Source organism: Ambystoma mexicanum, chromosome 6p (assembly GCF_040938575.1).
Source record: "Ambystoma mexicanum isolate Mex_15411 chromosome 6p, UKY_AmexF1_1, whole genome shotgun sequence".
NCBI lineage: Eukaryota > Metazoa > Chordata > Amphibia > Caudata > Ambystomatidae > Ambystoma > Ambystoma mexicanum.
Window position 1 is genome coordinate 941,009,893 of NC_090935.1, and position 24,163 is coordinate 941,034,055.

Genomic DNA, 24,163 nt, shown 5'->3' on the forward strand with positions numbered 1-24,163 from the left:
CATACTTCAGACTGCTTCTGACTTCAAAAGCTTTTATGATTGTTCTTGAAAACATGTTGCTTATGCATTTCTTTGTAAAATCTTAAATATGAAGACAAACTTGTTTAAATAAAAAACAAGCTAAATCCAAAGAGAAAACTTAAAGGCAGGGGACACATCAGTAATAAAGATCTAGACAAAAGAGGGATGGTCCCCAAATGAACCAATTAAAGATCTAATTTTGTAGACAACACAGTCAATGGAGCGTGTGGCTGTAGTGGACTGAATCGGGACCAATCAAATTAACCTGATAAGGAATGCACAAACCTTTTCCTTTTGTAACCTTTTTATCTGTAGACCAATAGGTCCTACATAGATTTGGGATATTTCATTTTCACCTAATGGAGTTCAAAATCAAGAAATGAAATGATCAATATTCATCACATTTGTTCTCAAGCAAATACAAACAAAAACATATAGGTTTGACAATGTACTTGTACTGTGTTCTGTAATAAGCAACCAATGACACAGTGAATTGAACATATAGAACATACATTAACAAATGGAAAAATGCAATGTCCTCAAGATAAACCGGTAATGATCAATAATTTAAGAAGAATTAGAGCTTGGCCATCATTCTGTTTAGAAGAGCTAAGCTGCGACACAGAATTGTCAAAAACTGCCAAGTCTTGGTCTCTCTATACCTCGCCCCTGTCGGATTGATCGTGACACAGGGTGGGGAGGGCGACATAAGATTAATCAAAATTCTGGGTCGCAGTTTAACTCTTCTAAACAGAATGATGGCCAAGCTCCAATTTTTCTTAAATTATTGATAATTACCAGTTTTTCTTGAGGACATTGCATTTTTCATTTGTTGATGTCTGTTCTATATGTGCAATTCACTTTGTCATTGACTGCAGATTACAGAATACAGTATATGTACATTGTCAAACGTATATGTTTTTGTTTGTATTTCCTTGAGAACAAATTTGATGCATGTTGATTATTGCATTTCTTGATTTTGAACTCCATTTGGTGAAAATGAAATATCCCAAATCTATGTAGGACCTATTGGTCTACAAATAATGTTACAATTGGAACATGTTTGTGTACTCCTTTTCAGATTAATTTGATTGGTCTTGATTCAGTAGATCTTTAATTGGTTCATTTGGGGACCATCCCGCTTTTGTTTAGATAAATAAACAATGACATTGTGAACGTATTCCCTTCTTTTGTAACTCGGATTAAGCCAAGTAAATGTTTCTCAGTAAAATCTGTTCGGGGAACCTTGCTATGCAATTATATGTTCAAATGATTGATTATAATGAAGATACCCATGACCAGCTCAAAAATGAATTGTCTTTTATTTTTTTTCTGCAGTGGTTCTGTCTGTAACGTGCTGTTGACTTGCTGCAAAGACAATGTGTGTCGTCTGTGGGCGGAGACGTTGCTGCCGAATGATAGCCTTCTTTATGGTGGTGGATATGGTGATTTGCCAGATTCAGATACTTCAAACAATAACTTCAAGAGAAATCCATCTAGTAAGGAAAGGGTCCAGAGTGCTTTGGAGGTTAGTGGCATGTTTTCAGTGCTTCTGTCCATGTAGCTGATTGCTTAAATAATGATATGGACAGCTTTTGTTAACTATATTAAGGATACAGGGCTCCTCAAGCGTTCCTTTTGAAAGTGAAACCTTCTTTTCCACCCAAGAATTTGCTTTGAACCATGTAAAATTTGCAAGAGATAGATGTTGGTTTCTGACCTTTAGAGGTGTGGTATTTGGAACATGACTATATCTGCAAGTACTATCACATGCATCCTTAAGAAATCAGAGGAAAAAGAGGTTGGCACTTGTGAACACATCATGTAGCAAGACACAGACAACAGATTCAAAGTTCAAACAAAAGTTCTTTATTAACTTAAATGTTAGGATAGTGTAAGGCCTAACTTGCCCTATACTAAGGTGTGATTTCCCTAGCTAAATAAACTAAAGGATAGTCTGAGTCCGTAAGTTCAACTTAAGTTTGTGTCCAAAACCTACACTTGGCCTCGCAACTAAAGCTAAGCAATGTGTAGGCATGTCAGCAACCAATGTTACAGTGTTCAAACTAAAGTTCTGAGCTGCTTCCAACTCCAGGCTTGTTCTTCGCTCCCTTCCCCAAGTTCAACACAGTTCTACAAGGCTTCAAATTCAAAGTCAAATCCAGTTGTTTGGCTTGCCTTTTATTTCCATCACTTGCACGCTTTTAGGCCGACCAGCCTCAGCCGCCAGACTCCTTTTGGTTCACTCCAAGAAAGGGTTACTCGGTCTAGGCGCAGTTATCAGACCACACGGTCCACCCACCAGAGGTTGCGTACCCGAGAAGCCTTGGCACTTTACTTTCTCATAGGACTTCCTTGGCAACACAGGTTTCCTTTCTGCAGATGTGTTGTAAGTCCACTTATTCTTCTGATGTACTTTAACGGTCTCTTGCCTTTATCAGCATGGGACTCTCACACACTGTCCTTCATGGTATTTCTTCTGGTTACCATCTTGCTTTCACACTATCCAATAGTGTCTTGGTTTATGCATTTTTCCACTTGGTTTGTTAATGTTGTTTCTTTAAATTAGTCTTGTTCAAAAGTGCTATTTACGTTCTGTTTCAGTCATACGATATTCTGATATCTTTTCTATAATTCAACATTCAAACTTATTCATGCTTGACACCTTGTTTGGTATTCAATAATTCATCTTTGCTCTTCTGACCCATTCATTATTCAAAAACGTATCTCGTGCTTTGCAAATTGTTCACTATTCAATAGTTTACTTTTCCGGTCTCCAGACCCATTTGTCTTAGATTCCAGTTTGTTCGCCTCTGCCGTCATGCCCCTGGAGCGCCCCACCATGCCCCTGGAGCGTCCCGAACTGAGTGAACCTTCGCCGTCACTTGTCGGTATTTGGCTGCTCCTCCAGGTGTAATGGTCTTGTTTGCGGGTTCTCCTTCGCTCTGTTTTCACTCCTGACCTGCTTCGGCAAGCAGCGCTCACTCTCTCCGATCTTTCCTGCAGCAGTTGGCGGCTTCTCAGTGTTTCCCCACTCCCAACGGTAAACACACTGCAATGGGCTACTCTTAGTTTCAGACCCTCTTACGGCCCACTGTGGCCTTGGTGTCTTTCTGGCTTTCCTTCTCTCAGCGTCCTTTTCACTGACCCAGATGTTGCCTGCTTCGCCTTGGATGGCCGCGCTTTCTGGCCCAGCTGCTCCGCCCCTCTGTCTCTGCCTCCCTTTATACACTGATGGACCACTATTGGGCATGTGGAACAAAAGCATACGACAAACTACCGCCTAACTGGGGAGGGATCTGCTCCCTAGCACATGTCAATGTACCCTCGCTAGTGGTACCTCAAAAACATGTCAAGATGGACGACTTCCCTAAAATGGATGAAAACAACCAGCAGAGAAAAAGATTATCCCCTACACCACTACCGTCCAACAATGGCATCCCCACAGAGACCCCATTACGAAGAGTGAAAAGGCAGGGAAATTACTTATGGGACAAGTCAGAAGCTGCAATGGACGAAGTCCCAGCATCACATCGGCTGTTCAGCAGGGTTCCAGACATGCATACAAAGTGGCTCCAAATTACACAGTGGGTGCTGATGATGACGATAAACTCAACCGTTAACGGATTTAACGCAATAAAAGAAGAGCTCCGAGCTATACGGTTAGTAGCCCTATAGAACAGATACGTGCTGGACCTACTCACAGCCAGGAAGGAGGAGTATGCGCAAAAATAGGGAGCTCCTGCTGCACCATCCTACCAGCAAACGACAAAGATAACAGAACGTTATCAGAAGCAGTATCGCAATTGGCAAAAATGCATGCTAAAATGGAGGAAGAATCAAAGGGCATGAATGACGGAAGCTGGTTCTCATACCTTAAGTCATGGATGCCATCATGGCTAGCTGATGGCCTAAAAATACTAGCAGGGGGCCTGATCCTGGGATTGGCTTCTCTGCTTGGAATAAAAGTGTGCACGGCAAAATCAAAGACAACTGCAGAAGAAATTATTGGAATGAAGCTACTCTTACCTGCAGAAGACGATCAACAAAGAAACATAACACATATGGAACGAGAAAGGCTAAGACGGCAACTAATGGAATGTGACATGTACCCATTATCGATGAGACTAGAAAACCCAAGGAATCCCAGAATTTGTCAGAAAGTGGGTCTACTGCAAGCCCGGAGGAGTATGTGTATACATGTACTGGTCATTTGAAGATCATGTGAACCACTATGGACATCTAGCAGGAATTACAAAGGTATGTTGCCTGAGGGATTGCAAGAGAAGTGAACATTTTGTGGTTGACAAGTAACCAGAGGCGGGACTGAAGAGGGAAAATCCCTTCCCTCCTGAGGGGGGCCCTAACCGGAAGAAGCACCCCTGACAGAACAACTACCGACTATCAGAAATTGCCCCCAGTCCCACCGCTCCCAACGCAAGCTCACATCATGACAGACATCCAGCCATCCGCCCGATCAACCCCACGATGGCAAAAGCCTTAGCCAACATAAACGACAACCAAGACCGAGCTGGAGACTACTATATGGACCAACTCGATTGACGTCCCCACAGACTATGTTGCAGGTCGTTGGAGACTCCACAACGACATAGCTGTGTTAGACAAGAAGCACACGTGCAATAGGTACAATCGGGACACTCGTACACCAATCCACACGAAGAACATACGCGTACAGTTCTATGAGCTAGAGGACAGTGACACACATTCTGTCTGCACGTTTGTTATTTTTCATATAGACCCGCTATGGCACCGCAGAAACGCAAGATGCCAGAAGAGCTTATACGCTTGCAGATGCTACTCGCCAGTTATTCTATGGATGGACAGGAGCACTCAAGGGTCCTGACCACTCATTGCCTGCTTTAAACTTGAGCAATCATATTGGAAGAATAACCAAAATTTAGGTAAGCCTCGGATCAATTCAGCACACTAAACTCCTCTTGCAGAGATCTCGACGCTGCAAGCTGCTGAGCGAGCAGATTCGCCCTGGCTGGGACTGCCGCCACCAAGGCCATAATGTTGCAAATTGACATACCTCGCTCACAGTGCCATGATGAGCCCGGCAACAGGGCAGGACACCTCAAGCTAAATATAAATCAAATCGGGGTAATTAGACTTCCCTAGCGGTCTCCTCACACGTGACCCGGACAACCCGACATGATGCCATGACCTGGAAGCTGGGAAGATGCAGCCATCCCACGTCTGAGACTGAACCTTGCCACATAATTGCAACAATTCACCTACAATATGCACTGGGACTGGACTGCTCTCATAGCATTAGCAAAGACCTCATTGTTACACACTGTCACATAGTTATATCTTGTTGATACATAGTATACGAGAGCAGGTGTCTTGCTAGCTGGGAACAACGTTGGTCCCAGGCTTGGGGGCCCGCGGCCTGATCAATCAGCATACAACGGGGGACAGGGGCTGGCAGCCGGAATCTATCAGCCAATCATCAGGGGTTCTAATGTAACAATTGTCAGGTAGCAGGTTTTAGGGATGAACCAAGTGTACCACCCGTCACTGACCACCAATAACACGGCACCCCATATGTCTCTATACTGGACCTACCACTCTGGGAGCCAGCCCAAGGTGACGTTGGGTTTGGGGAAGAATTTTGGTAAGTGACGACAATTGTGACGTCACAAGTGTACCAAATGGGCCTGCGAGCCTGAAATTGTCGAGACGTGCTCGGATGAGACTTGATGCCTTGTATGTTGTCCCTGCTTGTTTGATATAATAAACGTCAGTTAACCTTTGCTCCTTGTGTGGACTTCGACTTCTTTGGGACATTGGAGGGAGTTAGGGCCCTCCGTGAGCTGAAGGTCCGCGGGCCCTAGGTACGGCTCTGTCGACCCCAGAATCTCCCCTAACACCTAATATTGTAATATACTATTACAGACACTTTTCAGATCACTGTAACACAGATTGAGGTAAGCAATAACTCTCTACCTTATTTTAGGATGGCACACAGCTATTCAAGGTTAGTAAGACGCATATACTTTTGAAAGGAGCTACCAGTAACCTAAAGGTAGATTTAAACCTAAGACTGTTTTAGAATCTGAATCTGTATAAAACAGACCAGGGAAAGAATAACCCAGTTGGTGAACGTACACACTAATATTCTTAAAGATATAGTGTGAAGCCAACAACAGTACTTTTGGAAAAGAGGCATAACCGATTCACAAGTGAGAAAAACAACCTTACATATACTTTTTAGAATGGCATAACACATATTCAAGGTAAGTAAGAACTTGTGTAACTGTTCATTCTGTTAGTTACCAACTGACTCTTTCACAAGTAAGTCACTTTTAAACACTTGTTATACTTTTGAAGGCAGAATCATTTTCTTATCCAGTCCTTCCATAGTCTATTGCATGAGTGCTCTCTGAGGCATAAGAGGGACCCTAGTGGCCTAGGTGCCAGTTGTAGGCAGGGTGAGATAGGCTTCAGTTGCAGAAAAAGCGTTCCTGTGGAAGACTGTTCAAACAAGTAAGTATTTCACTTTAAAGTTAGTTAGGGTCCATGGACTTCTGAGAAGACACCCTAGGAGGATTCCAGCAGTAGGCCTGGGTGAACTGGATGAGAGGACTCCCAATTACAAGAAACACCCCAAAGCTTTACAGAAATCACAAAGGCTTAAGGTAGGTAAGTACCGCAACCAACACAGCACCTTAGTACAGAACAAGAGTTGCAGCAAGAAGACTTCAGGGTCTGCAGCCAAAAACCTGGTCGATGGATTCCTTTGTCATGAAGACGGAAGACCGGACTTTGGAAGGGATTTTGCAGCAGGAATCCAAGAAGTAGGCTCCAGGCAAGAGTTTCTTCACGGCTGGCTGCGTCTATGATTTTAGCGCCCTTTTCCGGAGCCAAAAGGAGACTGAATATCGCTGATTGAATTTGCATCACTAATCTGGTCAGCACTCTGCTGAGGGGACTTCAAGGACTGGAATCATGTCTCTGGAGAGCCAGGAGGAGGGCACCAAAGATTCAGCTCGATTGAAATTTGGAAGACCGTGCACTGCACATTGGTTTGAGGTCCCTGGGAATTGGGGAATTGCAGTCTAGTTGATTCCACCAGGTTCTGGGTCGGGGGTCGTCATTTTCGGTGCTCCGAAGTCACTTGCTAGGAAGGGTAATAGCAGGCTCCAGTGACAAAGCAGGCTCTCCAGTCGCTGCAAGTCATTTCAGACGTGGTTTCTTCATCTTCCTCTTAGGATTCAGGTCCACTGGTCGACTACCTCGTCCGCTTCCAGGACCAGACCTTTATGCAGGAACCCAGCCAATCAAACATGTGCAACATTCAAACCTGGGGGGTTGGCAGTCTTCTCAGGATAGCCAGCCTCCAAAGTTGAACTCGCAGGCAGGCTGGAAGACAAAGGGCTGCAGAGTTTTGGACTCCTCCCTCGCTTCCTGCCTTCATAGACACTCTAGAGCCTGGGTGGGCTTGACTGAGGTCTCCCGCTGAAGATGGAATTCACACAAAGGACTTTCACACCCTGGAGGGGATGGCACGATCCAAGAAAAGACCATTGGATGCCTTTACCGCAGCTGTGAAAACAGCCTGCAGTGAAGGTGCACCGAATTTGTAAAAATGTTCACTGCTACCAGCCATTTAAGGGAAGCTTGTCTCTGTAACATAATTGTTATAGTGCTACTGAGAGAGGGATACATTGCATCTCCCCAGCACTCCACATAAGGTGGGGTGGGCTGGTTTCACCTAACACAATGTAGAAGGGATAGAAATATCCTTTCTACCCTTGGGAACTGTAGTTCTCACAAGGTTTGTCGGAGAAAGTTAAAGGGGAGCCCCAAGTACAACCCTGTATCAATAAAAATGTATATACCAAAAGTTGTCAGAGGAAACAATTAAATGGACACTATGGAGAGTCTTAAAAATTACACCAATAAAAAGAGTAAACGGATTTGTGAGTGTGGAGAAAGGTTCCCACTCACTGAGGCAAATGTAAAAATAATCTACCAGTCCAGCAAAAAAGTTCTGGGGTTCTCGCAAGTGAGGAAGATTTAGCCGTAAAGTAAAAATCTTACCCAACATTGGCCCTCTGCCTAGTTTCTTGGTCCGCCTCCATGCCTCCTGGCCTCGCACATGAAACCCATGCTCTTACACTCATTCTTTTCTTTAATACTGTGGTTCTGCTGGTTCCGACTCCACATTCTGCTGCCCCCCTGTATTGGTTCCAGTACTCACCTCACTCTAATGACCAATCTTTGCCTGCCTGAGTTACACAGATGAGAGGCTTTAATCATTTATCCCAGCCCCCTTTTCAGTCTCTGTTAGCAGGGTAGCGGGCAGGGGCTCAGTCTGCTTGCGTCCCTGGCTTCCATCATGTGCAGGTGTGTTCTGTTCCAAAATCAACTTTGTGAGAATGTGCTTGTTTCTCCTGCTCCTCTGCAATCCTTTCTCCTTCTCAGTTCAGGCTCCCCACCATTCGCCTTTGGACTGTCTGTTTTTGGGAGGTTCGGTTTTAGGTGCCTCATTTCTGTTTGGCAGGAAAAATCCTAGTCCATCCCATTTTCCTTCTCGGTGCCATTTCCCAAGATTCCAGTCTGGGTTTTCTTAGTGGTACCCAGGTATACTCTGGGAGCTGTATTCCTGAAAGAAATGGAAGAGAATTCGGACCTGAAAGAGTACTGGCTGACATGTTGTAGAGGGTAGTAAACACATTAACACTCATGGTCCGTAAGGTGTTTTCAGAAACTGGTGTCACCTCCTCCAAGCTCCCACTCCTGAAACAAGGCTGGCTGTGACTCATGGCTTGCTAGGATCCCTACCCCAGATGGGACCCCTGACCTTGTCACATACTCCAAATATCAGCCATGTTGGTATGCTTAATGGCATTTTCAAAGCAAGATCAGAATTCTGTTAAATGCTAAATCTAGGTACGAGTGCACATTTTCATTTTTTTAGAATGGCAACTCTGGGTGTGATATCTTTTCTAATTGTTTTCTTTTTGCGTTTTAAATTCTCCATCTGTGTTTAGACAGTGGGTGAGTATTGCAACGCTGTAAATAGTATTAATTATGCAGGGTCGGGGCGTGGCTAAGGAAGCCATGTGAAGAGACGTGCTCCCGGAGGAGCTCCCGTTCAGCCGACATAGATCCGCAAAATTAGTGTACTTGCTGCTGCCAGTGGTGGATGGAAACGTTGGATCAGGGTCCTGAATATGTGCAGCCCGATTTGAGGTGGCTGGGCGCCCGCAGAGCGAGGCATAGCAGCAGCGCTGGCTTAATTGTGATTGTGGAGGTAGTAAACGTCCAGACCCAAAATGGTGGATGCCTGAAGAACAAAAACTCGCCGGACTGGGTCGGCACCAGCCTGCGAAGCTGAGGAACCGAGAACGGAAGCCACCGCGATTCACTGCGGGGAGCCCAACATAGACCACAGACAGGGCAGCTTTATTGCTGCAGCGGAATGCCCAGTGGATAACGAGCTAAGAAGCACAATGTCCGAGATGTGACCCGCCTGACCGCCCAAACTGAAACTGACACGAGCAAGGATGAGCCGCAGCAACAAGTAGCGCGCATATGGATGTTGCCACCGCTCCGGACACTACTGTTGCAGTCGAAGCCCGAGCGACGATGCAGCGGATACATTGTAGCCTAAGAGCTACGTACACTGAACACTGAGCACAGCGGGACCGTAAGAAACTAACAGACATAAGGATCACAATTTGTGCGAGGAATGACATGGATACAATACACAATGATGCAAACCCACTAAAGGGCCGGGCCAGACAGCTGTGAGGTGTTCGGGGCCCGGACAGCTTGAGATCCCCAGCCGCAAGATGGCGGACATGGGGGAGAATAAAGGAGTGCAGTGAGTGGATCACTACACGAGAGGGGAAACATTAGACCTCGGGACATGACATCTTATTTCACTATCCCTTCTACAGCGAAGAGCGCCGCAGACACCAAGTGACACGCTGTGATAAGGGGACCCGACGCCACATCAAGGAACATGTGGATGGATTCACATGGACAACGATAAAAGGCACCGGTAGGAAAGGCCGGGCATGAGGAACATGTTGAGGCAGCACACTGGGATACAAAACAGGCAAAGCTAAGGACCTGAGAGGCAGCAAGCCAACGAACTGGCAGTGCGCATCACAAAGGCACCCGCAGGGGAGCAACAAATGGGATTGAGTGCCAGTGTCAGCAGAACCTAAGGAACCCGGAAGGGCTACCACCCAGTAAAGACACTGACCACTTGGTACGACACTGGGTAGCATCGGAGCAACAACACAGACGGTCCGAGAGCCATGTCCAGGCTGGTCAGCGCTCTGTGAAACACAATACAAGGATACGCCACAGCTGATGGAGGCCCGCATGTACCAGCAGATGGAGTCCAGACACAGAGACCAGGCCCTAAGCAATACTGGTGGCGCCTCAAACTTGCGTTTTGTCCACCATTGAAGGGAACCGGGAAAAGCCCTATTGCAGCGAAGAGGCCACGTTGCGGCGCTAGCAGACTCAGCAAGAGCTCGGAGCGAATGCAGGGGAATACAAATATGCCCAAATGAGCAATACACAGATCAGGCGGAATACACCCCACCGCAGCACCCCGGCTGCAGTTTACAGGAGAGACTCACAACCTCCAAGCCACATAGGAGTCAGCATAGAGGCCTGAGGGAGCATGATGATCACCAAAACGGTCAAATCAAAGGTTAAGCAATCCTCACTAGACAATTTCACCAAACCCAGCCAGAGAGGGAAGGAGCAAGTCCAGCGGGACTGGCCACGCTATGCCAGGCAAAGGGGAACCACCTAGAGGTGACCAGCAAATCCTAGAAGCAATTGCTGCGCTGCAATCGGCGTGGGAATCAAAGCTAGACGGCACTATAGCGGAACTGAAAATCTCCCTGGAAGCCAAGATTGACGTGGTCAGTGCTGATGTCAACCCCCTGATACAAGATGTCAGATCCATAACTGAATGGACAGGAACACTAGAGAAGGAGGCGAAAGCTAATGCAGAAACGAGCAAGGCTAACAGCAAGGAGATGCATATCCCGCAACAGAAAGTGGACAACCTGGAAAACCGTGCGGAAGAAGCAGAAGGAAGGGTGAGAAGGAATAACATCCGCATCGTTGGGCTCCCGGAAGGGGAACAGAATCCCGACCCCACCAATTACATAGAGACTATGATACTGCAAGAAATAGGCGCAGGGTCGCTATCCCAAGGATTCGCAGTGGAGAGGGCACATAGAGCCTTGACCAGGAAACCTCCACCTGGCGCCCCACCCCGACCGAAAATAGCCAAAATATTGAGCTACAGAGATGGAGAAGATTCTGGAGTATTTCCGAAAAAGGCGGAACAACCAACAGGGCCTCTGCGACTATCACAGCGTACCCGGATTATACATGTCTGGTGCAAAAACGACGCTTGAGCTTTGTGGAGGTCAAGAGACAGCTGCGGAATTCTGGCTTGAAGTACAGACTGCTCTACCCAGTGAAGCTCAGGGTTCTACACAAGGACAAAGTGCTTTTCTTCGAGATTCCAGAGGATGCTGCGACATGGATGGATGAGATAAGCTGCCCGGACGGGGCGGCTGGTCGGAGGTCGGAGGATAAGGATAAGTGAACTGCAGTTTCCTCCTTAGGGCGAGTTGGGAGTAAGGGCGGCTCAACTTGGGATTTGTGGTTGGGAAGGGCCACTTAAATAAGTATTGCATGAGACACTGACATTGTTACATGGGAGCGATGCCAGAAGCGCGACTTCAACCCCAGTAGGTAGTTTAGGTAGGACACAGTAGGGAAGTATCCACCTGTTGAGCCGGGTGGAGGTTGAGATGTGGAGGAGCCTGAGATCCAGGGATGGAGCTGGCCAACAGTTGGGAGAAGTTAAAGGAGAAGGCGGGGGAGTTGTGAAGGGAGTGGGGGGGGGAGACTGGACGGGGGAGAGGGACTGGGGGGGAGGTGGCTGCCGAAAGGCGGTGCAAAGAGTCTACTATCTCAACTAACATGAGGAACATGAGAAAGGAGGTGGGGGGTGGGGTATGGCTAAAATGGGAGATTTAAAGATTGTGACCTGGAATGTATGTGGGCTAAACAGCTATATTAACCCTTTAAGTGCCAAGGACGAGATAGCTCGTCGTTTTCGGCACCTTGTTTTGAGCGATCCCTGCAAAGCAGGGATCGCTCAAAACTGTAATCCAACCCCCGGGCTATGTGAGGGGGAGGTCCCCCCTCACTGCCAGGGGGCTGGATTACCTTCAGTTTCACGTCGGCGTGCGTAAAGCACGTCGGCGTGAAACTGAAAGTAAATCCACCGCAGCAGCCATTTTCGGCTGCTGCGGTGGATAAAGAAGGTGAGTGCCCTTCTTTGTCAGCCTCGATCTCCGGCTGTATTTCAAGCCAGAGATCGAGGCAGGTATCGTTGGAAAGGGGAGATTCTACCCTTTCCAACAATACCAATTGTGTGGCATTGCTGCCCGCGGATCGGGCGCAGGGCGCCTCGATCCGCGGGCAGCAACGTCACAGATCAAATGAAGATCCGTTTGTGACGCGGGGGGAAGGGGACTGCTTACTAGGTAAGCGGCCCCCTTCCCCCGTGGCCCCAAAGCATGGGGCCACAGCGCCAGGGACCCCTGGGGGCAGATGATCACTGCCCCCAGGGGTGAAATAAAAAAATTAAAAAAAATAAAAAATCGAGGGGAGGTGGGAGGGGGTTTGGGGCCCTGGGGCCCACTGGACCACCAGGGATGGATCAAAAAGTGGTGTCCCTGGAAAGGGGACTTTCTCCCCTTTCCAAGGACACCACATATGAGGCATTGCTGCCCACGGATCGGGCGCAGGTGCGCGATCCGCGGGCAGCAATGCCAGTGGATCAATGAAGATCCATTTGTGACGCAGGGGGAGGGGGGGCTGCTTACTAGGTAAGCGGCCCCCCTCCCCCAGTGGCCCCAAGGCATGGGGCCACAGCGCCAGAGACCCCTGGGGGCAGATAATCACTGCCCCCAGGGGTGAAAATAAAAAAATAAAAAACAAAAAATCGAGGGGAGGTGGGAGGTGGGAGGGGGTTTGGGGCCCTGGGGCCCACTGGACCACCAGGGATGGATCAAAAAGTGGTGTCCCTGGAAAGGGGACTTTCTCCCCTTTCCAAGGACACCACATATGAGGCATTGCTGCCCGCGGATCGGGCGCAGGGCGCGCAATCCGCGGGCAGCAATGCCAGTGGATTAATGCAGATCCATTTGTGACGCAGGGGGAGGGGGGGCTGCTTACTAGGTAAGCGGCCCCCCTCCCCCAGTGGCCCCAAGGCATGGGGCCACAGCGCCAGAGACCCCTGGGGGCAGATAATCACTGCCCTCAGGGGTGAAAATAAAATAAAAAAAACACAACAAAAAATCGAGGGGAGGTGGGAGGGGGTTTGGGGCCCTGGGGCTCACTGGACCACCAGGGATGGATCAAAAAGTGGTGTCCCTGGAAAGGGGACTTTCTCCCCTTTCCAAGGACACCACATATGAGGCATTGCTGCCCGCGGATCGGGCGCAGGGCGCGCGCGCGGGCAGCAAAGCCAGCGGATCAACGCAGATCCGTTTGTGACGCAGGGGGAGGGGGGCTGCTTACTAGGTAAGCGGCCCCCCTCCCCCTGTGGCCCCAAGGCATGGGGCCACAGTGCCAGAGACCCCTGGGGGCAGATAATCACTGCCCCCAGGGGTGAAAATAAAAATAAATAAAAGCAAAAAAAAATCGAGGGGAGGTGGGAGGGGGTTTGGGGCCCTGGGGCCCACTGGACCACCAGGGATTGATCAAAAAGTGGTGTCCCTGGAAAGGGGACTTTCTCCCCTTTCCAAGGACACCACATATGAGGCATTGCTGGTCACGGATCGGGCGCAGGGCGCGCGATCCTAGGAAGGGGCATCTGACCCCAGGGAGGGATCCAAGAGGTGGGGCCCCCCCTATCTGCCACCAGGGCTGAAGGCCACCCTCCGTTGCAGTACATCATTCGCTGCCAATTTAGGGTGCCCCTCAGCCCCCCCTAAAAAGCAGCCTGTGATTTTGTATATTTTTTTTTGTTTACCCAACTTCGCTTGGTGCAGATGGCTACATTAGTGTGGCAATCTGCCCCCAGGGTGCCCAAACCCTACTGCCCCATCTATTGGGGGTCCTGCCCCACCTTTTGGGGTGGCCCTCTCCCCCCCACCCCAAATGGGTGGCAGGGACACCTCATGCAGGCCTCCCCGGGCCTCCTACAAACGGCTGCGTGAGGTACACCCCACTTCCATTTGGGGTGGTGGGGGGAGGGCCACCACAAAAGGTGGGGCAGGACCCCCAATAGATGGGGCAGTAGGGTTTGGGCACCCTGGGGGCAGATAGCCACACTAATGTGGCCATCTGCACCAATCAAAGTTGGGTAAACAAAAAAAAATATACAAAATCACAGGCTGCTTTTTAGGGGGGGCTGAGGGCCACCCTAAATTGGCAGCGAATGATGTATCGCAACGGGGGGTGGCCCTCAACCCCCCCCCCACCCCAAATGGAGGGCCCCATCTCATGCAACCCTCCGTGGGGGCAGATATCTGCTCCTAGGAAGGGGCATCTGACCCCAGGGAGGGATGCATGAGGTGGGCCCCCCCCTATCTGCCCCCAGGGAGGGTTGCATGAGGTGGGGCCCTCAATTTGGGGTGGGGGGGTTGAGGGCCACCCCCCGTTGCAGTACATCATTCGCTGCCAATGTAGGGTGGCCCTCAGCCCCCCTAAAAAGCAGCCTATGAATTTGTATTTTGTTTTTTGTTTACCCAACTTTGATTGGTGCAGATGGCCACATTAGTGTGGCTATCTGCCCCCAGGGTGCCCAAACCCTACTGCCCCATCTATTGGGGGTCCTGCCCCACCTTTTGGGGTGGCCCCCCCACCCCAAATGGAGGTGGGATGTACCTCACGCAGCTGTTTGTAGGAGGCCCAGGGAGGCCTGCATGAGGTGTCCCTGCCACCCATTTGGGGTGGGGGGGGGGAGAGGGCCACCACAAAAGGTGGTGCAGGACCCCCAATAGATGGGGCAGTAGGGTTTGGGCACCCTGGGGGCAGATTGCCACACTAATGTGGCCATCTGCACCAATCAAAGTTGGGTCAACAAAAAACAAAATACAAATTCATAGGCTGCTTTTTAGGGGGGCTGAGGGCCACCCTACATTGGCAGCGAATGATGTACTGCAACGGGGGGTGGTCCTCAACCCCCCCACCCCAAATGGAGGGCCCCACCTCATGCAACCCTTCCTGGCGGAAGATAGAGGGGGCCCCACCTCTTGCATCTCTCCCTGGGGTCAGATGCCCCTTCTTAGGAGCAGATAGCCCCCAGGGAGGGTTGCATGAGGTGGGTCCCTCCATTTGGGGCAGGGGGGGGTTGAGGGCCACCCCCCGTAGCGGTACATCATTCGCTGCCAATTTAGGGTGGCCCTCAGCCCCCCCCTAAAAAGCAGCCTATGAATTTGTATTTTGTTTTTTGTTTACCCAACTTTGCTTGGTGCAGATGGCCACATTAGTGTGGCTATCTGCCCCCAGGGTGCCCAAACCCTACTGCCCCATCTATTGGGGGTCCTGCTCCACCTTTTGGGGTGGCCCTCTCCCCCCTCACACCAAATTGAGGTGGGGTGTACCTCACGCAGCCGTTAGGAGGAGGCCCAGGGAGGCCTGCATGAGGTGTGTCCCCCAGCCATTGGGGGTGGGGGGTGTGATGCTGGAAATGCATCAGAGGGACAGGGCCTCTGAATCCTTGTCCTTTACTGCTTTTTATCGTTTGTTCTGTCATGTTTTCTGGCCAGGAGTCCATGTGGGACTCCTGGCAGTGCAGCTCTCTCTTTTGGTTTGGTGAACAGACCCATGGGATACCCTTATGGCACCCATGGGCAGGGGTACAACCCTGTGCCCCTAGTGTATGTTTTTGGGCACCTGTGGGTGGCCCACAGAGCAGGGTATGGGCTGGTGGCAGCTCCATGCTGAATTTGACAGGTGCTCTGGGTGTCCTCCATTTTGGGATACCCAGGCCCTGCCATTGGGATCAGTTGATTCCTGATAGGAAACAAGATGGCCCCTGTGGCCTCTTGCCTTCTATTGCCTATTACCTTGTTTTCCCAAAGTCCTGGGAAGCCCTGACTCTGCCCCTTCCCCCTGACTGGCTGTTGGGTGGAAGTTCCATATATGGTGTTGTTGTGAAGGCCCAGCTAGACTGACTGGAGCCTTCCCAGTGACTGTATGTTGTGGGTACCTCCTGTGGGTGGGACCTGGGTGAATGGAGTGTGTGACCAATATACACTCCTTGTTGTGGTTGTCTGGTTTCTGGCATGAGAGACAAAGACTGAGACAGCCCTGCCCGAAACTGGCCTGAATGCAGTGTGTAGTGTTGAATGGCTGGGTACTTGTCCCAATCCACATTCCTTGTTGTGAGTGTCTGAAAGGGAGGAGTGTGGCCTGAATGCACTGTGTGCCTGATTGGCTGACTGACTGCATGAATGCCCTTCTGTATGATTGGCTGCTGAGTGTGTGCCAGCAGTGTGGATGAGAGACAGAATAGTATATCTGGGGACCTCTCACCACTGGTAATTGGTTCAGAAGTGTTCAGAAGCGTTCAGAAGCATTCTGGAGTTGAGTCTCCACTCTAAGAGTAACTGGAACTGCTGATCCTCGACGTCCAGCTGGAAGAAGAAGACTTGCTGTGGCATTTGCTTCGACCGATCCGAAGGCTGCCGAAATCGTCGAAGACTGACCCGAGAGAGGACCTGGTAAGGCGCCCTCTTCCCGTGCTCCGAGGGACCATCGAGCACCGCTCCATCTTCGCCGAAGCACCCTGGAAGACAGACCCTCGAAAGGCTGCCGACCCGAGACGGGACCGCCGAGGAGATCGAAGTGAAGCACCCGGACATCGACGCCGTCGAAATCCATTGCCGTCGACCAGGGTTCGCAGGTTTGTGTAACCGCTGGAGGCCCGTCGAAGTTGTGTTGCCCAGCCGTGGGAACCACTTGACGCCGTGCCGCCGACGACCGGAGCCGTCCGCTCCTTTGCCTAAGAACATTCGAATCGAAGGACTCCCTCGTCCGCACCGTCGACCGCTTTATCCTGCCGGAGAAAGTCGAGGACGACCAACGCGCCGAGGAGAAACCTGCCGGTGGGTTTCCCGCCACCCGAAGACCACAAAGACTCGAACGACTCGACGCCCTTGCTGGGCCTCCGTCTCCACAATCTTTGCGGTCCAGAACTATTGTCACCGAGGTGCCCCTCACGCCTCTGCCTTGCAGGACGCCGACGCTCCGACGCCGACGAGCACCACTCGGACGAAGCTGCCGCCTCATCGACGCCGTTCTACCCTGTTTGTCGACGGACGTTCGACGCCCCGTGTCTCCCGCTTGAAAGGGAAGGCATTCAAGAAGGGCCGTCGATTCCCCGCCGCCGAACGCCGAGTTCCTCGACGCTTCTCGACGCCTCTCGACGATCCGTGACTCCCGCTTGAAAGGGGGTCGCTCAAGAAGGATCTGTCGACGCCTCTTCGAAGAACTAGACTCCACCAGGTACATTGGGGGGGTAAAAACATTATAGGAGGGAAAAAGACATGCAGAACAATATATGGACTGGGCTTGTGCTATATCTTTATTTTACAGGTTGCCCAGGTGGGGGGGATCTCCACACATAACTGTGTCTAGTGATAGGGGCCAGTATTCTGCCTATTGCTCAACCATCTTATTTTCTCTCCTCTCTCTATTGCTGGTTTCACTCTATTGATCTGTGTGACATTGTTACAGTATTGTTGATGCACTTTAATAAGATCTAATACAAAGGGTGGTACCACTTTAGAATTGTATATATTTGCCATTGTTGATTTTCCTAAGTACAAAGTGAGTTATTATGATAAGTGTACATAACCTTGAATATTGATTATATAAAGACTGTGTTCTAACCAATACAGTGTGTGGACATTCCTTTGTGGGGGCTTGGGGACTACACTGTACTTAGGAACCAGCCTGCATCACCTCCTGAGAAGCTAGGCCTTGATTGCTCGTCCATTGCTACCGTACTAGAGAATCTTGGCTGGGGTCTTCTGTGCCTCTCTTCTACCATATAGAGAGCAGAAGTACAGACACCCCCCACCGGTCCTTTACAGCTGGTGGCAAGCGGTGCGATGCTTATGGTTTTAAGAATCAGTGTATAACCGTGCCACTTACAAAGGATATCTGCACTTTATTAAATTAAGGTTTAGTTGTGTACAAGATAACTGCATTACAAACAATGGAGTCTATTGCAAATGGCAGATTGACTCGGATGAGCTTGGAGGCTCTCCAGAGTGCTTGTGAAGCCAGGGAGTTAGACTTTGTGGATAAGTCTAGGGCTGAGCTGATAGCTGCCCTGGTGGACTACCAGACTGATGGTGAAACTCTTGATGAGGGGGGGAATGCAACCAATGAGGACTCTGCCCCTGGGGTTTCTGCTGAATCTGTTTCTGGGAATGCCGCCATTCCTGCTGCCTCTGTTCCAAACCCCAGCAATTCCTTGGAGCTTGAGTTATTAAGGATGAAATTGGCCTTTGAATACCGCAAGTTGGAAATAGATGCTGAACTTAAGAAAGAGGAGTTGGCTCAACAAGTGGAGCTTAAGAATAGGGATCTTGAACTCAGAAATAAGGACCTTGAACTCAAGAGCCAGGACACTGAATGTCAGGGAATCCAGCTAGAGAAAGCTAGAGTGGAGACTTCAGCTAAAACCAGTGAGAGTGTCAGGTCCCCAGCCACCAAGTTTATGAAAGATTTGGTTGGTGTATTTGTGGAGGGTTCAGATATCCTCCAATGGATTGAAGCGTTTGAAATGGCTTGTGCGATTCATGATGTTGATAAAAGAGATTGGGCTAAGTGTTTGTTAAGCAGAGTGCCTCAAACTGGATATGACTGTATTCTGAAGGTGAGTGTGGAAGAAAGGGGTCAGTATGAGTGTATGAAGTCTGCTTTGATTGCCAAGTTTGGCAAGACACCTACCCGATACCTTAGAAGGTTCAGGGATTTTAAGAAAAGAGAGAATGTGTCTTGGGTTGACTGGGTGAGTGCTGCGCACATGAACATGATGGGGTGGATCGATGGATACAAGGTTAAGACTTTTGTTGAATTGTCCCACCTCCTTGTTTTTTGAGCATTTTTCTGAAGCCTGTTCACCAGAGCTGCGTCAGTATGTGGCTGACCAGAACATTTTGGACCCCTTTAAGCTGGCTAGGTTGGCTGACCTGTGGGTCTCCCACCGGGTGTCCCCTAAGGACTCCAGTGGGAAGGACAAGGACAAAGAAAAGGGGGCCTCTCAGAAAGCTGAGGAGTCCCACAAGCAGTCGCAGTCGGGTAAACCTAAACCTTCCTCTCCCAAGACCCAAAAATCTAGTGGGGATAAGTCATCTGTGGGTGGGAATAAGAGTAGTGGTCCACCTGCTGCAAAGCAGGCTCCCAGTGGTTCCAGTACCGGACCCCACACTCCTGGCGCTTGTTGGGACTGTGGGGCTCTGGATCACAAAAGGGGTGACTCAAAGTGTAAAGGTAAGGCACTTGGGAGTACAGGCTGTCAGCCTGACCTACCCTTACCCCGTGTCTGAGGTGGAGGCCACTGTCCTCCCCTCCTCTACCGGGATCACATTTGGTGCTCCGGTAGAGATTTCCTTAGTGTCCCTTGGGGCCTGGGACCAGTATGCAGAAGTACTGGCGACTATCCCACAGAACACCCGTAGGTTTTTGAGAAGTGTCCTCTTGAATGGCCAGCCTTCTACTGGTTTGAGAGACACTGGGGCAAGCATGACAGTGGTGGACAGGACCCTGCTCAAGCCAGAGGACTATGTAGGTGCTCCTCTGAGAACCACCAGGTTAGCTGGTGGGCCTCCCAAAGTATCGCCTGTAGCCTTAGTCACACTCATGATTGGAGACAAGACAGCAAAGCTTCCTGTCCTGGTTCAGGACAATGTCCCTGCTAACATTCTGTTAGGAAATGATCTAGTAGAGTTGGGGTTGATCTCGGATGGTCTTCCCATGACTGCTGCTGCGGTCACTAGGTCACAGGTGACACCGGGTCTGGCTGTGGGTCAGGTACCCGAGCCAAAGGCGAGGCCTAAGGCAAGAAGAAGGAAGACCAAGAATGCCACCTCTGTGGAGGGAACACCTTCTCTTCCTGCTGTTCCGACAGCACCCATTGGGATCCATGCTCCGGACGGGCTGGGTCCAGTGGAAAACCCAAACTCAACTCCTGTGGGAGAAGAGACAGAAGACTCTCCTGTGGGAGAGGTTCTCAACCCGGAGGATCATCCCGACCTTCAATGCTTGTTAGCTGAAGGGGGACCCTCCCGGGCAGACTTCTGTAAGGGACAGAGAGAGTGCCACTCTCTCGAGGGACTGAGGAAACAGGCCCTGTCCCAGGCACAAGGAGAAGTGCCTAGGACATTCCGGATTTATTGGGAGGGTGAGCTCCTTGTTAGTGAGCCCACTAAGCCTGAACCTGGTGCCCTCAAGAGTTTGGTGGTACCCCAGGTTTACAGGCCCTTCCTACTGCAGTTGGCGCATGAGGTGCCCTTGGCTGGTCATCTTGGGACCAAGAAGACTAAGCAGAGGCTCTCTGCCCATTTCTACTGGCCACGGATGGGAGTAGAGGTGGAGTCCCACTGCAGGACCTGCCCAACTTGTCAGTTGTCTGGCAAGACTGGAGGCAGTGTCATTGCCCCACTGCACCCATTGCCAGTGGTTGGCACACCATTTGAGAGGGTGGGCATTGACATCGTCGGTCCCCTTGACCCTCCCGCTTCAGGTGGACATCGGTTCATCCTGGTCTTGATAGATCATGCCACCAGGTACCCTGAGGCAATACCCCTTCCGACTGTTACTGCCAAGGTGGTTGCCAGGGCTCTCCTGGGCATTTTCACCCGTGTTGGATTCCCCAAGGAGGTTGTCTCTGACCGAGGATCCAACTTCATGTCTAGTTACATGAAAACCATGTGGAAAGAGTGCGGGGTAACCTACAAGTTCTCCACCTCTTACCACCCCCAGACCAATGGTCTGGTTGAGAGATTTAATAAAACTCTCAAGGGCATGCTAGGGGCTTTGGAAGAACCCCTAAGGAGGAAATGGGATCTCCTCCTGCCATGCCTGCTGTTTGCTTACAGAGAGGTACCTCAAGAGGGTGTTGGTTTCAGCCCCTTTGAGTTACTCTTTGGACATCCCATGAGGGGGCCCCTCGCCTTGATCAGAGAAGGCTTGGAAGCCACCCCTCCAGGTCCCGCCAAGCAAGTGGGGGACTATGTGTTAGGCCTCAGACGGAGGATGACACAGATGATGGGTCAGGCAACAGCAAATCTCAAGGCCAGCCAGGAATTGAATAAGTACTGGCATGACCTTAAAGCCTCGCAAGTGGATTGGACTCCGGGACAGGAAATCCTTGTGATGGAGCCTACCAAGCCTAGAGCTTTGGCAGACAAGTGGACTGGACCCTTCAGGATCATCTCCAAGATGGGCGAAGTCAATTATCTGGTTGACATGGGAGCCTCTGGGGTAGCCCCTCAGATATTCCATGTCAACAGGCTCAAGCCTTTCCACCGGCGAGCAGAAGTCTCATGTCTCTTGCTAGCTTCAGGGCAAGAAGAGGATGAGACTGAGCCCCTTCCTGATTTGCTGCATAGCAACCCTCAGGATGGCTCAGTGGAGGGAGTACATCTCTCTCCGGATTTGACAACAGAGCAACAGAGGGCCTGCAGGGCTTTGCTCCAACAGTATGCCTCTCTGTTTTCACTGACGCCAGGCCTTACACCGTGGTGTAGGCATGAAATTGACACTGGTGACAGTGTGCCTGTCAAAAGCAGGTGCTACCATATGTCAGATACCGTCAAGAACCACATCCAGGCTGAGGTCGCCAAGATGTTGGATCTGGGTGTTATTGAACCCTCAACCAGTCCCTGGTCCAGTCCAGCGGTCCTTGTCCCCAAGGCAAGTTCCCAGGCGGGTACCAAGGATTGGAGGTTCTGTGTGGACTACCGAGGAGTCAATGCCGTCACCAAAACTGACGCGCACCCATTGACCAGGGCTGATGAGCTTGTGGACACCATAGGTGCTGCCAAATTTGTGAGCACCTTTGACCTTACCTCAGGCTATTGGCAAATAGCTCTGACGGACCATGCCAAGGAAAAGACGGCCTTCTCAACACCTGAGGGACTCTACCAGTTTAGGGTCATGCCTTTTGGGTTGAAGAATGCCCCTGCCACCTTCCAGAGATTGGTCAACCATGCGCTCAGTGGGCTGGAAGCCTTTTGTGTGGCTTACTTAGACGACATTGCCGTCTACAGTTCCACCTGGGAAGAGCATTTGACACATCTGGATAAGGTGTTGCAGGCCTTGAAAAGGGATCACCTCACTATCAAGGCCACCAAGTGCCAGATAGCTCAGGGGAAAGTTACCTATCTTGGTCATGAGGTAGGAGGGGGTCAAATCCAACCTCTCTCCAGTAAAGTACAGGATGTACAGAACTGGGAGACTCCCACTACTCAAACCCAGGTGAGAGCCTTTTTGGGCCTCACTGGGTACTATCGCAATTTCATGGCAGACTATGGAACCATAGCTGCACCCCTGACAGCTCTAACTTCACCCAAACAGCCTAGGAAGGTTAATTGGACCGAAGACTGTCAGAGGGCCTTTGATGGCTTGAAAGAAAGTCTGTGTAGGGCACCTGTGTTGTGTGCGCCTGACTACAGCCGACCCTTTATCGTCCAGACGGATGCCTGCGACACCGGAATTGGAGCTGTCTTGTCCCAGTTAGATGACAAAGGGAGAGAACATCCTATCATATTCATCAGTAGACAACTCAAGGGTAGAGAACTTAGGTGGGCTACTGTTGAAAAGGAGTGTTTTAGCATAGTTTGGAGCCTTAGGCGTTTTAGGACCTACCTTACGGGGTCTACCTTCAAGGTCCAAACAGATCATAAGCCCCTGAAGTGGCTTATGCAGATGAAGGGTGAGAATCCGAAATTGCTCAGGTGGTCTATTAGCCTACAAGGGCTAGACTTCACCATAGAGCACAGACCAGGGAAGAGTCCCGATAATGCAGATGGCCTTTCCAGAAGGTATGTTGACCGTCTGGATGAGGGTGTCTATCCCGTGGGAGATTAGACACCCTCCACCTCAGTCTGGGGGGGGGCGACTGTGATGCTGGAAATGCATCAGAGGGACAGGGCCTCTGAATCCTTGTCCTTTACTGCTTTTTATCGTGTGTTCTGTCATGTTTTCTGCCCAGGAGTCCATGTGGGACTCCTGGCAGTGCAGCTCTCTCTTTTGGTTTGGTGTACCCTTATGGCACCCATGGGTAGGGGTACAACCCTGTGCCCCTAGTGTATGTTTTTGGGCACCTGTGGGTGGCCCACAGAGCAGGGTATGGGATTCCCCGTGCACCTACCGGGGGCGCAAAAGGAAAAGGGTAACCCACTGGTAACCCCAAGCCTTTCGCCACTGCCCATTTTGTTCATGTGGGCAACCTACAGATTTGGGCCTAGGGTGTCGAAGCCAGCAAGGAAAACAGGGAACCCCATGCATTTCCCAAAAGAGGACACCCGTGGGAATGCACAGAGGTCTGACTTGCGCGAAGCGGCACAGAATTTATTACCCAGAACCCCAGACAAAGTGAACATTGTGTTTTTTCCCCACCAAATATCACACTTTGTCGGGGATTGTGGCTAATAAAAACTGGGGCAATTTGCGCAAGGCAGACTTCTGTGGATTCCCACGGGTGTCCTCTTTTGGGAAATGCATGGGGTTCCCCGTTTCCCTTGCTGGCTTCGACACCCTAGGCCCAAATCTGTAGGTTGCCCACATGAACAAAATGGGCAGTGGCGAACGGCTTGGGGTTCCCAGTCGGTTACCCTTTTCCTTTTGCGCCCCCGGTAGGTGCACCCACACATGTGAGGTACCGTTTTCATCGGGATACGTGTGGGGACGCGGGAAGGTAGGCCACGTGTTGTTGGCGGTGTGTTTCGGTGGGTGGCCAGAGCGAAATGTCTGAGAATTGTCTTCATTTCCGGCCAATTTCAGAGACATTTCCCTGTGGCCACTCACCGAAACACGTCGCCAACAGCAGATGTCATACCTTCTCGTGTTCCCACAGGTGTCCCGACGA

General features: G+C 50.3%; 1 protein-coding gene across 2 annotated transcripts in view; it reads left to right on the plus strand.

Moving 5' to 3' along the window:
• Window positions 1-24,163, plus strand: part of DMXL1 (Dmx like 1) — a 1,868,248-nt gene that overhangs the window by 247,513 nt on the left and 1,596,572 nt on the right. For both annotated transcript variants that reach the window (XM_069625559.1, XM_069625560.1), the window contains exon 8: window positions 1,360-1,549. In XM_069625559.1, coding sequence (XP_069481660.1) covers window positions 1,360-1,549 — 190 coding nt within the window. The remainder of the gene's footprint in view (window positions 1-1,359; window positions 1,550-24,163) is intronic.